General features: G+C 46.5%; 1 protein-coding gene across 21 annotated transcripts in view; it reads left to right on the forward strand.

The window, feature by feature from the left end:
- The window catches only part of PIP5K1A (phosphatidylinositol-4-phosphate 5-kinase type 1 alpha), a 48,505-nt gene that overhangs the window by 6,955 nt on the left and 28,874 nt on the right, over positions 1–12,676 (forward strand). For 10 of the 21 annotated variants that reach the window (XR_014558588.1, XR_014558589.1, XM_083715710.1 and 7 more), the window contains exon 2: positions 12,632–12,669. Coding sequence is in view for 14 of the 21 variants with exons in the window: in XM_083715710.1 (XP_083571836.1) it covers positions 12,632–12,669 (38 nt within the window). In the remaining 7 variants the exon portion in view is untranslated. Of the gene's footprint in view, positions 1–2,828; positions 2,877–11,740; positions 11,790–12,631; positions 12,670–12,676 lie in introns of all 21 variants that reach the window. The other 11 variants (XR_014558590.1, XR_014558591.1, XM_083715721.1 and 8 more) reach the window with 3 other exon arrangements.

Consider the following 12,676-nt stretch of genomic DNA (forward strand, 5'->3'; position numbering starts at 1 on the left):
CTTTTAGTAGGTTGTTAAGGGACTTTGAAGATACTATATGGTAGTAGGTTGAAATTGGTTACCACTACAGGGCTCAGCCTCTGCTTCAACACCACTCACAGCTCCTGGTGTTTCTTTGCTGGGTAAGATTTTTGGCAAGTGAGACTTGTCAAACAGGCCAGGGAAAGTTGTGCAGCCATCTTCTTTTATTTTTGTAGCACTGGTACCACAAAGTTATTGTTGCTGGTCTTCTATCAAGGGGGCTTTTCAGTCCCTACACCTGTTATCTTCAGCGGTGCTTGGGGTCATCTTCTGAGCCCAACCCTCCTTGGTGTGGCATACTAAGTAGAGTCCTTTTTGGTGCTGGCTCCAGGGCAGTGGAACATCCTGCCAAAAGACACTCTCCTAGCTCACATTTTGCAGGCAGCTGAAACTTGCCACTTTCTGATAGGTTTCCTTTTTCATCAGGCACTTTCTTCTGCTATTGTTCAAGTCTCATATTTTTAATTTCACCTTAATTTTGAATCTGCTCTTTCTCCCTCTCCTCCAGATGTGCTTTCAATCTCTGTTTGCTGCCTCAAGTATTATTATTAATTTTTTTTTAGAAAAGCAGGATGAACATGCTCAAAATGAATCAGCTGTTCAGTTTTTGGTCCCTTGGGTACAACCCTCATGGTGTCCTTTTGGTATCCTACCCACATAGAATCCAAGGGCTGTTTCTTTGCCTATCTCTGGCTTTATGGATAAAAGTTAAAATTTGTCTGGTCTGCCCTTCTCTCTCTATCCTACCCACCTACCGATAAAAGCCACTCTTTGGGGATTGTCTGTGTCTAGATGTTGGGTGGGGGAGGGGGAGGATAGAGAACACCACCAGGGCTAGACAGCCCTTTCCTTTCGCTTTGAAATAGGTCATGTGCCAAAAATAACCAATTGCAATGCGTCTGTCTGTAGACGGCACTCTTAATTCAGTAAATGATATAATTCGAGCTTTCTGCAGCTCTGACCACTGACCCCTCCACATGTTTACTTGGAAGTATGACTGGCGCTGTTTAAACTTTCTAGTGAGTTTGGTTTTTTTAAGGTGGCAGCTTCTAAGCTCTTTGCAGCCTTGGTTATGTTAAGATTTACATCTTCCATGTGCAGTGGGATAATGTTATACCACCTTTTTATAGATGGGGGGAAGGTGGGAAAATCTAACAAAATCCCACACCCTGGGGTGCAGCTCAGAAATATGGCTCGCCTAAGCCTCACTCTGTCCCCTTGTCCTCTGAGCTCCTAGCTCCAGCTTCCTGGCTCACAAACTTTGTTTTTAGTCTCTAAACTAAAGCTGCAGTCTGCTATACACTTCAGCCCCTTTGAACTCTGTGGGGCTTAAATTGCGAATAATCATGCTTCTGATCAGGCTGTGCATCTCCTTGGAAACTATCCTGTGAGGGTCATTAATTGCGGCTTCCATTTCATAGATGACTTGGTCACTCGGTCCATTTGTAACAGCAGCACAGCTCCCCCCCCCCCCCCAAAAATCACTTTGCATCTTAAGGCCTTGTTTTGCTGGTGCTGTTTTGTCATTAAGGTGCAGAGGATTCCCTCCCCCCCCCCCCAACACAATGGAATGGTGCTTCCTGAATGTCCTTCAAACAAATCTGCCTAATGGAGGCACTTGTCTTCTGTGGGGAAACAAACCAGAGAGCCAGAGTGGGTTGTGGACTTTCCTCATCGCTTTTGAAAGCTGTCTCTCCAAATGCTTCCTCTTGACATAGTGAAAAACGCGAAAGCAGAGGTGGGGAACATCTGGGGCCCTCCAGATGTGCTCAGATTTCCGTGTGCTCCTGCGGCCAGCATGGCTAGTGGTCTGGGAGGATGATGAGAGTTGGGAGTTTGACAACAACTGGAGAGCCGTAGACTTCTCCCAATTTGGGACTGAAGGATTTTGTCCCATTCCCCCCCCCCCAATTTTGAGAGAGACATAGGAAGCTACCTTATACTGAGGCAGACCTTTGGTCTACTTAGCTCAGTACTGTCTACACTGACTGGCAGCAGCTCTCCAGGGAATTCCGGCAGGGTGCCTTTCTTACCCATACCTAAGGATTGAACCTGGAACCTACATGCACAACGGATGCTCTCCCACTAAGCTATGGCGCTTCCCCAGGCATTTTATTTTTCTCTTGACAGCTGTGATTCAGGTCATAAGGGGGCTGGAGATTTATTTATCATTTATTTTATATCCTTCCTCTTTAGGATCATGCTGTGCAAACCTGCTTAACAAAAACAGCTTAAAACAATGAAACAGTACAATTCTCGAGATAACAAAAGTAACACAAAACAGCTCAGCTTTTTTTTAAGGGTCGACAGAGTCCCCTGCCAGCACGTCTAGATTAAAATGAATTGTAAATATATTTATCCTAAATAAAAGTGATTTTTTCAGAGAGTGCTTAGAAGGTGTAGAGACTGGAGAGGTGCGTGTGTGTGTGTGTCCACGATTGTGAAGGTGCTGAACTACTCAGCTGTGGAGCTGAGGCTTGAGGGAGGTACAGTGGGAACGGTTTCATGCAAGTTATTAGAGATTGGATAGAGGTGTTGGAGTAGAAATTCGGGATCAGAGTGGCAACTTCCTTTCTGGATGTAGGCTGAACAGTGAGATTAATCTGTTTAAATGGTTTGATGGATTCTCTTCTCTGTCCCCTCCTCCTTTTTATTTTTTGCTCTTATATATTTTTGTACTCTTAATTTATTCTTCCCCTGTCACGATGTTGAAACATCGACCCAGACGTACTCGAGCTTCAGTTTTTTCCCTCTCCTAAAAATAATTTCACTGCTTTCTCTCTCTTTCCTCCTCTTTCTCTGTATAGCTTTCAGCTTCCTTTGCTGTTCACTGATGCCTTCCCGAAGATGTATGGGTAAACCGAGGCACGAGCATGGGCTTCTCCCCCTCCTCTCTGATTACTAGCCGCTAAACAGACTTGGCTTTAAGTTTCATGTGTGCATGTGTGGTGTGGAACTGAGCCTTTACTTAGGAGTGGTGAACCTTTGGCCTGCTGGACATTGCTGGACTCCAGCTCCCATCAGCCCTTGCAGGCATAGCTGAGTGATCAAGTTCAATGGGAATTGTAGTTCACTAACATCTGAAGGGCCAAAGTTTTTCCTGTTTGCCTAAGGTTGCTGGATTGATGGTGTTATTGCCTTATGTCAGGACTGCTCTCTAATTGAACTGACCTCCTTCCACTCCCCAGTTTTTAAAAGTCCTTAACTTATCCTCAGGTTAGAGCAGGTGGTCCTAGACCTCTTCACTGGAACCCTTTGTGGCAATACTATTGAGGTGCTCAGAGCACAGAGGTTTATTACACCCACCCTGAAAGGCATTCTGATACTAACCTGTCCATTTTACATGAGACTTCCAGGTATTGGTCGCCTAGAATCTGCCATGGGTCTTACCTTTGCCTGCATTATTGTATCTTTCCCAGTATTATCTATCCCAAGGATTGGGAGCACTTGTGGGGCCCTGCAGATGTTGCTGGACTACAACTCCCCATCACCCTCTGTGACTACTGGTCATGCTGGCTGCTGGGAGTTGGAATCCCACAGCATTTGGAGAACCGCATGCTCTCCCCCATCTGTGATCCAACAACAGCTTGCAGAGGATCTCTCAAGTCTCTTAAATAAGTCTTCCACTGCTCCCTGGGGTTTCTTAGAGATTAAACCTGTGGCCATCTGGTGGTAAAACATTCTCTCCCAGAACCACGAGTCATTCCTTTTGTACCAGTCGTGGTAGAGAAGTTCTCATTTTAACTCACGTTTTGTTCACACCAGGGTGGGGAAACCCGTAGTCCTTCCAGATGATGTTCTGGAAGGTGTACAGAGAGCCCAGAGCCAATGACCTCTTCCAGATCCTGTCTGGCCATTGGCCGCAGGGACCCCGTCTTTGATTTAGGTCAATGGTTTTCACCCACTCGTCGTACCTATGCAGTATTTAATGTCTGCCTCAAGAGTCCTCTTTTGATGTCTGAACATTTGTGGCATTCATTCTATATTTGGAGGGGAGGGTGACATATTTGTCAGCCTTTGGGCCAAATGCCCCAGGTGGGCAGGGCCAGAGGCAAGAGTGGGCAGAGCAAATTCCTCCACACCCTCGCAGGCCCTTGCCTGCCTTCCATCCAGTCAAGTCAAGGGCACGTTCCAGGTAGGAGGTAGGAAGCAGGGTTGGTGAGAGGGTGTGGCCTGAAGAGAGGAGGTGTGGCTAGGGAGGAGGCGTGGCCTGAGGAGAGGCCTGGTGGGTTGCATTTGGCCCCTAGGTCTGGGGTCCCCCCCCCCCGTTCTAAATACAGTGCATTTTTTTAAAATGTGTGGGTAAGAGAAGGTGGTTTGTTCTGTTCTGCCTCCGTCCTGTAACAAAGCGGCAATTCTGCAGCTCCTTGATGCACAGGCTTGGTGTGAAGTGCAAGATCAAGGATGCCAGTGCTGGTGACACATCTTCTCCAAATAGCTTTCGCAACCTCGCTGCATGTTTGTTTGAAGCAGCCACCCTCCTCCTCTGCTTGAGCAACACTCCTCCATGCTTTTAAGCACTAGAACTCTAAGCCTGCTGGTATCGGCTGATGTCCATGCTGTTCATTTCTGTCAAGCTTCCTGGATTATTACACAACTCTCCTTGCCACGGCTAGTGTCCTCCCAGCCTCTGGCAAGCATAAGCAGCTCTCGCCTTTCAACCTGGGAGCCAGAAGGTGGCCGTGTGTCGACCCTGCGGTTGTGCTGTTTCCAAAGGTGCTTGGAACGAGGCTGTGGCAAGAGTACCTCTTGCCTCCAGTTTTAGTGCTAGAGAAAAGACCAAAGAGGTTGTTGCTGTCCTTGCACTGAATTTCAGAGATGGAGTATGAAGATTCCCCACCTGCCTTGAGGAAGGTGTTTCTTTCTGGTCACCACAGTTTTCTTTTTTCACTACCTAGGAAAGGGGGAATGTGTGAAACCTTGGCTTCAGGAGAGCCACTGTGGCTCGAAAGTTGAATAACTGACATGAGCAAGAAGCATAGAATCTTTGAGTTGGAAGAGGCATCTAGTCCAACCCACTGCAATGCAGGAATCTCAGCTAAAGCATCCATGACAGCTAAAACCTCCAAGGCAGGGGAGTCTGTTCCACTGCTGAACAGCTCTTACTGTCAGAAAGTTCTTCCTGATGTTTAGTCAGAATCTCCTTTGACGCCATTGGTTCTGATCCTACCCTCCAGAGCAGGAGAAAACAAGCTGGCTCCATCTTCCATGGGACAGCCTTTAAGATATTTGAAGATGGCTCTCATATCTCCTCTCAGTCTCCTCTTTTCCAGTCTAAACATACCCAACTACCTCAACTGTTCCTCATAAGGCTTGGTTTCCAGACTTTCGGTCATCTTGATTGCTATCTTCTGTACAAGTTCCAGCTTGTCAATATCATCCTTAAATTGTAGCGCTCAGAATTGGGCACAGTATTCCAGGTGTGGCCTGACCAAGGCAGAATAGAGTGGTACTATTACTTCCCTTGATCTGGGCACTATACTTCTGTTGATGCAGCCTAGAATAGCATTAGCCTTTTTTGCTGCTGCATCACACTGTTGACTCATGTTAAGCTTGTTGTCCACCAAGACCTCTAGATCCTTTTCACATGTGCTGCTAGTCAGCCAGGTGTCCCCCATCCTATATTTGTGCATCTGGTTTTTCCTGCCTAAGTGCAGAACCTTAACATTTGTCCCTGTTGAAATTAATTTTGTTTGTTTGGGTCCAGTTCTCCAATCTGTTAAGATCATTTTGAATTTTGATTCTGTCTTCTGCAGCATTAGCTGTCCTTCCCAGTCTGGTGTTATCTGGAAATTTGATGAGCACCTCCTCAATTCCTTCATCCAAGTCATTTATAAAGATGTTAAACAACAACAGGCCCAGGACAGAACCCTGCAGCACCCCACTTGCCACTTCTTTCCAAGATGACAAGGAACCATTAATGAGTACTCAGCCAGTCAACCAGCTACAAATCCCCTTAACAGTTACAGTCATACCATGGATCTCAAATTTAAAACTGTTCAAGAACCAAGACACTGTTTCCGATTGGCTGTAGGAGCTTCCTGCACTCAATCGGAAGCCGCACCGGACGTTTGGCTTCCAAAAACTGAAACACCCGCTTCCGGTTTTCGATCTTTCAGGAGCCGAAATGTACGGGTCCCAAGGCATTCAGCATCCAGGGTACGACTGTACTTAGTTCAACCCACATTTTATCAGCTTTCTCATGAGGATATCATGGGAGACTTCGTCAAAAGTCTTAATGAAATCAAGATACACTATGCCCACAGCATTTCTCCATTCCACTAAGTTTGTAATTTCATCAAAAAAATAAACCAGATTGGTCTGGCATGACTTATTTTTGAGAAACCCATGCTGGGTCTTAGTAATCACAGCAATCCTTTTCTAAATGCTCACAGACAGACTATTAAATTATCTGTTCTAGGACCTTCCCTTGTATCAGTGTCAAGCTCACTGGTTGGTAGTTATCTGGGTCTTCCTCCTCCCCCCCCCCTTTTAAAGATGGGGACAACATTTACCTGCCTCCAGTCTGTCGGGACCTCACCTGTTCTCCAAGAATTCTCAAAGATAATAGAGTTTCTGAAATTACATCCACAAGCTCCTTTAGTATCCTTGGATGCAGCTTATCAGGCCCTGAAGATTTGAATTCATTTAAAGTAGCTAGGTGTTCCCTTACTACCTTTTTTCCTATCTTGGGCTGCAGCTCCCTCCTTACACAATTTGTTCTGTTATCACCAGGTTGGGCATCACTTTCCTTTTGGGTGAAGACAGAGGCAAAGTAGGCGTTGAGTATTTGTCACCCAATAGTATTTCTCTGTGTTCCCCATGCAGAGGACCTACTACTTGCTTGTTCTTTCTCTTACATCGGACATAGCCGAAGAAACCTTTTTTTTATTCTTTTTAACCTCTCTTGCAAGCCTGAGCTCATTCTGAGCTTTAGCCACCCTGACTTTCCCCCCTGCAACTTTTGGCTACTTGTGTATACTCCTCCTTTGCAATTCCCCCTTTCTTCCATTTCTTATACATGCCCTTCTTAACTGTCAGCTCATCTGTGAGCTCCTTATGCAGCCACACCGGTTTCCTTAGATGCCTCCCATTTTTCTTTCTTGTTGGCATTGTTTGCATTTCGACCTTCAATATTACTCGTTTTAAAAACTCCCATCCTTCTTGGACTCCCTTCTCATTGAGTATTTCTGACCACAGGATCACACCCAGTAACTTCTTCAGCTTTTTGAAATTGGCCTCCTTAAAGTCCAGAGTGTGTGTCCGACTACACATGGTTTTCCCTCGCCTCTGTATTCTGAAACCCAGGAGAACATGTTCACTTCCTTCCAGGTTTCCCAGCACTTCCACTTCATCAGTCAGTTCCTCCCTATTGGTGAGGACCAGGTCCAAGATAGATGGTCCCCTTGTTGGTTCTTCCACTTTCTGGGAGATGAAATTGGAGGAATTTGTCAGACCTTGCACTCTGGCAGAGTTTAAGTCCCAACAAATATCGGGGAAGTTGAAGTCCCCCATGATTACTATTTCTCTCCCTTGAATGTTTGGTAATCTTCATAGTAGGTTAGGTAAAGGTAAAGGGACCCCTGACCATTAGGTCCAGTCATGGCCGACTCTGGGGTTGCAGCGCTCATCTCGCTTTATTGGCTGAGGGAGCCAGCGTACAGCTTCCGGGTCATGTGGCCAGCATGACTAAGCTGCTTCTGGTGAACCAGAGCAGCGCATGGAAACGCCATTTACCTTCCCGCCGGAGCGGTACCTATTTATCTACTTGCACTTTGACGTGTTTTTGAACTGCTGGGTTGGCAAGAGCAGGGACCAAGCAACGGGAGCTCACCCCGTCGCAGGTATTTGAACCGCTGATCTTCTGATCGGCAAGCCCTAGGCTCTGTGGTTTAACCCACAGCGCCATCCGCATCCCTTTATCATAGTAGGTTAGCTTCTACTTAAACTATTTCAGTTAATATTTGTGTGCTCCAGGCCTTGCCTACATATGGTGGGTGAGGCCAGAAGCCTGTTCTCCTCCTCTCCCCAGCCCCCAGTAAAAATGACATTTTTCAAACCTTGGGCAGAAGGCTCCATAAGGGCCCTTCTCCGAACCCCAACAATCCTTTGTTACCGCAAGGGTGCCATAGGTAAAAGTGTTGGTTGATTGGACTGCCCTTCCATTCTGCTTTGTGAATACTACTCATGCAACTGAGATGTGGTGACTGTTGCTTGCCCAAATAGAAAATAATTGGTTTTTTAGAAAAGGCATTTTCACCCCACTGCCTTTTGTATACATTCTTGGGCCTCTTATTGTTATTTTCCATGGTTTAAGTTCTTCTGAAACGAACTGAGTAGCCTCCCGCAGAGTAGCTGGGTTTTTTGGAGACAAGTCTTTTTCTTAGGATGCCTCCTTCATGAATAATCACTCTCTCCTCATAAATCCTTCTTTACTGGACCCGTTTATTGTATGATTCTTGTTAAGCAAAGAGGATATTACTGCACTGTATGAGAATGGAGTAGTCCAAGTTGACAACATGACTAATAATTTGTCATGTAAATAAATTTTAATCCTTCCTACTCTTATGTTTCTGTGAGTCTAAGGCTTTGTAAAAAATGCTGTTGCCATTTCCCTTGTCCACTAGGGGGTGCCTTTTTATTTTTTGCTTGAAAGTTCCCTAATATTTTTTTCCAACTCTCTGTACACCCTAAACTAATGTCACCCAGCAGTTTCAGACTATGACTCCCACTAGCCCGCCTATGTTCACAGGCCACTGAAAGACCAGGAGCCTGGGGGAGGTGAAAGGGTTTTTTTTTTGCCCTCTGTCCCCTTCCTGAGGTCTTTTTAGAAGGCTTATGATTGGCCATATTCGGACATGGGATACAGGACTAGATGGGCCTTCAGTCTCATCCAGCAGAGCCAGTGTGGTGTAGTGGTTAAGAGCGGTAGTCTCGTAATCTGGGGAACGGGGTTCGCATCTCCGCGCCTCCACATGCAGCTGCTGGGTGACCTTGGGCCAGTCACACTTCTCTGAAGTCTCTCAGCCCCAGTCACCTCACAGAGTGTTTGTTGTGGGACAGGAAGGGAAAGGAGAATGTTAGCCGCTTTGAGACTCCTGAAGGGGAGTGAAAGGCGGGATATCAAATCCAAATTCCTCCTCCTCCTCCTCCTCCTCCTCTTCTTCTTCTTCTTCTTCTTCTTCTTCTTCTTCTTCTTCTTCTTCCTTATGCTCTCCATGTCTCCTAGAGCCGAAACAACTGTGCGTATTCCAGAAGCAGGCAGCTATTTGGAGTTTGATTCTCAGGGATGAACGGCGAGCTCTGAGAGGTCACCTGGGGAAGTTTCCCCTCAGCATCCATTCAAGCTGCTGGGCTGCTTCCAGGCAGCAGGGAGCAAGCTGGACTAGGAGCGCCCTTCCCCTGAACCCTCGGCAGATTGTCTCCTTGCCGTTCATGCCAGCCTCCCGCTTGCCGAAATCTCGACATGCGTCTCTGCATGACGGAGCATGCTTGGCAACCCAGCAGGCTGATGATTCACCCTTTTTCTTGGGAGCACAGGATGTGCGGGGAGGGAAGAGTGTTCAAGAGTGTGATTGAACCTCTGAGCGCATATACCGGAACCTGTCTCAGGCTGCCTTCCAAGGAGAGAGTGCTGGCAGCAAGCTGAACGCAGCTGCATTCATTGACTGCCCGTGACCAGGGTGGGCGGGCCTGGCCAGTATAATTGGCGGCTACTGAGTGGTAGGGTAAAAGTTATGCAGGTCTTCTGGGTGGTGGCTGTGAGAATGCAGGGCAAGGCCTGGCAAAGTCACGTTGAATTGAGTTAGGAGCTGTGAGGCAGGTGTGTGCGAAGTGCAGCGTGTTTTCCACCCTAAAACCCATTGGCTGTCTGCACAGAGAAAAGTTACGTTCTGTGACTTGTATAAATTATGCAAACTAAGGTTGCGCATGAGAGATATACATATATTTATCTCCTACGTTGCATCATTCAAAAAGAAAAAAATAAAAATTCTAAACATGGGCTATAGAAAGCCTACTCAGCCACCCATATTGCTTATTTTCAGCCGAGCAGTGTTCCTGCATGTGTTGAAGCATATCTTTGAAACGATGAGGTCTAGGAACGTGCTTTAAAAAGTCCAACAGATTCTTAGGAAGCCGAATTCTGTGCTTATATGCCACAGGCTTTCTGCATTCATGTGGGATTTCGGTGCATGCCACACAGCTGCCTTATTCCACATGTGTATTGTGAAAACACTGGGAAAGGTGGGCAGAAACTATAATTTTGAGCCTGTCCCCTGGGGAAGCCCTTTCTCCACTTTCCTACCCCCAAAATTCATCTTGAGGAAGAAGGGGGTCCTACTCCTACTCTTAGGGAAGTCAACAACTTACAACATTGAGTACCCTGGTATTTTGTATTATTCATTAGCATGTGTTAGAAAGCTATTAACCTACTCCTGTGGGCAACAGATGATCATTTTAGTCATCAAAGGACCTACGATGCAAATCAGAGTATAATAAATACAATATCAAGTCAGGTAGAAATACAACATCAGCTCCAGTGTTGTGTTCGCTTAATTTTGGGCTGATCTGCCTGAGACTGCCTGTTTAATATTTGATGGTACCTGCTCTCTCCTCCTGGCCCCCCCCCGTGCCACGGCTGGTGTGTTCCACCCAGGACTACCTTAGGCAGCCAGGATACCTGTCCCCTGGTAGGGCTACCATCAGTGTTGTTTTCATGTTGAAAGAAGCAGAGACTCTGGAATTCTCTTCTGGATAGTGTCGTACATCTTTTTGTGCCCGAGGACGTGTGCTCCATAATTGCAAAGCCCTTATGAAGCAGACTGCTCTCTCCTCCTCACCTCACCCCTTCCCTAAAGCCAGGGGTGGGTGGCTAACCAGCTGTCCTCCAGATTTTGTTGTAGTACAGCTCCCAGCACCCCTCCCTCTTTGTTGGTCAGCCGAGAAAGAGCAGAAATATTTCCTTGAAGCTTGAATTTGTTTTATTCTGAATTGTTTTGTTTGATGTTTTCATGTGTTGTTTGTTTATTAAATTTATATACCGCCCTTCCTCAAAAGATCTCGGGGCAGTTCACAGAATAAAATACAAGATAAAACACAAGTAGGTAATTAAACCAAAACAACAGAACCATAATCCCACCCCCTTCCCACAGTCACATTTCAAAGGCTGTAGAATCTGAATCACCCCAAGCCCCTGGTTGAAGAGGGACATTTTTGCCTGGCGCCTAAAAATAAACAAGGTGCTAGGTGAAGCTCCCTGGGGAGGGCATTCCACAGACAGGGAGCCACTACAAAAAAGGGCCCGTTCTTGTTTTGCCACTCTCTAGTCCTCACGAGGAGGCACACGAAGAAGGGCCTCGGGTGAGCAGCGCAGAATCTGGGATGGTTTATATGTAAACCACTTTGAGATTTGTTCTTTAAAATATAGATATAATAATAATCATCACCACCATCATCATAATAGTAACAAAAATTAAATAATTTATTATTATTCTTTCCGGAATGGGAATGGTGCCTAGACAGTCCATTGTGGCGACCGCAATCCATGTTTAAGGTGCCATTAGGTGATTAGCTTATATATCTGAGTTTCTATCACTGAGCTTCCCGAGCCTGGGCCAGATGGATTCGCAGTGAGCTGGGTTGTGTGTTCTGTGTGTGGAAAAGCACTTAAGCTGTTGGCATCTGGCTGAGTCATATCTCTGTTGTGCATGTCCCTCAGTTTACACAAGATTTGAGGAATTTGAAGAATCCGGTTGAGCCTGAGTCCGGTATTGATGCTCCTTGATGCTTCGGGCAACAGAGTTAGACTGGGGTGACATTGTGATAAGCCAGTTGTTGACCTCACAACCACGTATTGGCTAAATATATTCTTTAGCTGTGATTCCTGGACTAGATGGCCCTTGGGGTCCCTTCCAATGCTACAATTCTGTACACTTATAGTTAACAGTGCTGTTCTCCCTGGACATTTCTATTTCCATATTTCATTCCTATCCTGCCTGCTCTCCATGGAGCCCAGGGTGCCATTTTCTTTCTCACCGCCCCCCCCCCCCAAGACCCCATTGTTGCAATATCCCTGTGATGGAAGAGGGAAATAACTGAGGGAGCCAGTGTGGTGTAATTGTTAGTGTCGGACTAGGACCAGGGACACCAGGGATTGAATCCCCAGCTCACTCATTCTCGGGTCTAATCTACCTCACAGGGTTGTTGTGGAGACGAATGAGGAGGGGGAGAAGCAGGTAAACAGCCAAAGATGCATGGAGAAAAAGTTGAGATATACACAGAATAAGTAAGCTATCTGACAGATTTGTGGCGCATTAGGCCATCAATGGCTACTAGCTGTGATGGCTGTATGCTATCTCTGGGATCCTCAGCAGGGTGGACCTGAGCTCCAGTTTCTGGAAATGGCCAGCAGGGAGAGGTGCTGCTGAGCTTAGATCCTGCTTGTGGGCTTCTCATAGAGCAGAACAGGGTGCTGGGTTAGATGCCCCCCCCCCCCCGGTGGCCTGATGCAGTTGCAGGGTTCTCCACCTGGCAAGGTTTATGGCTGGGCAGGGTTTTCCTTGAGCAGCTAGGAGCAGAGCTCCTCACATCTTCCTTTTCTTTCTTCCAGGGACACCCGGGACAGCAACACTTAAAAAAACTCTCGAGGTAAGTT

Source organism: Podarcis gaigeae (assembly GCF_964106915.1).
Source record: "Podarcis gaigeae genome assembly, chromosome: 16".
NCBI lineage: Eukaryota > Metazoa > Chordata > Lepidosauria > Squamata > Lacertidae > Podarcis > Podarcis gaigeae.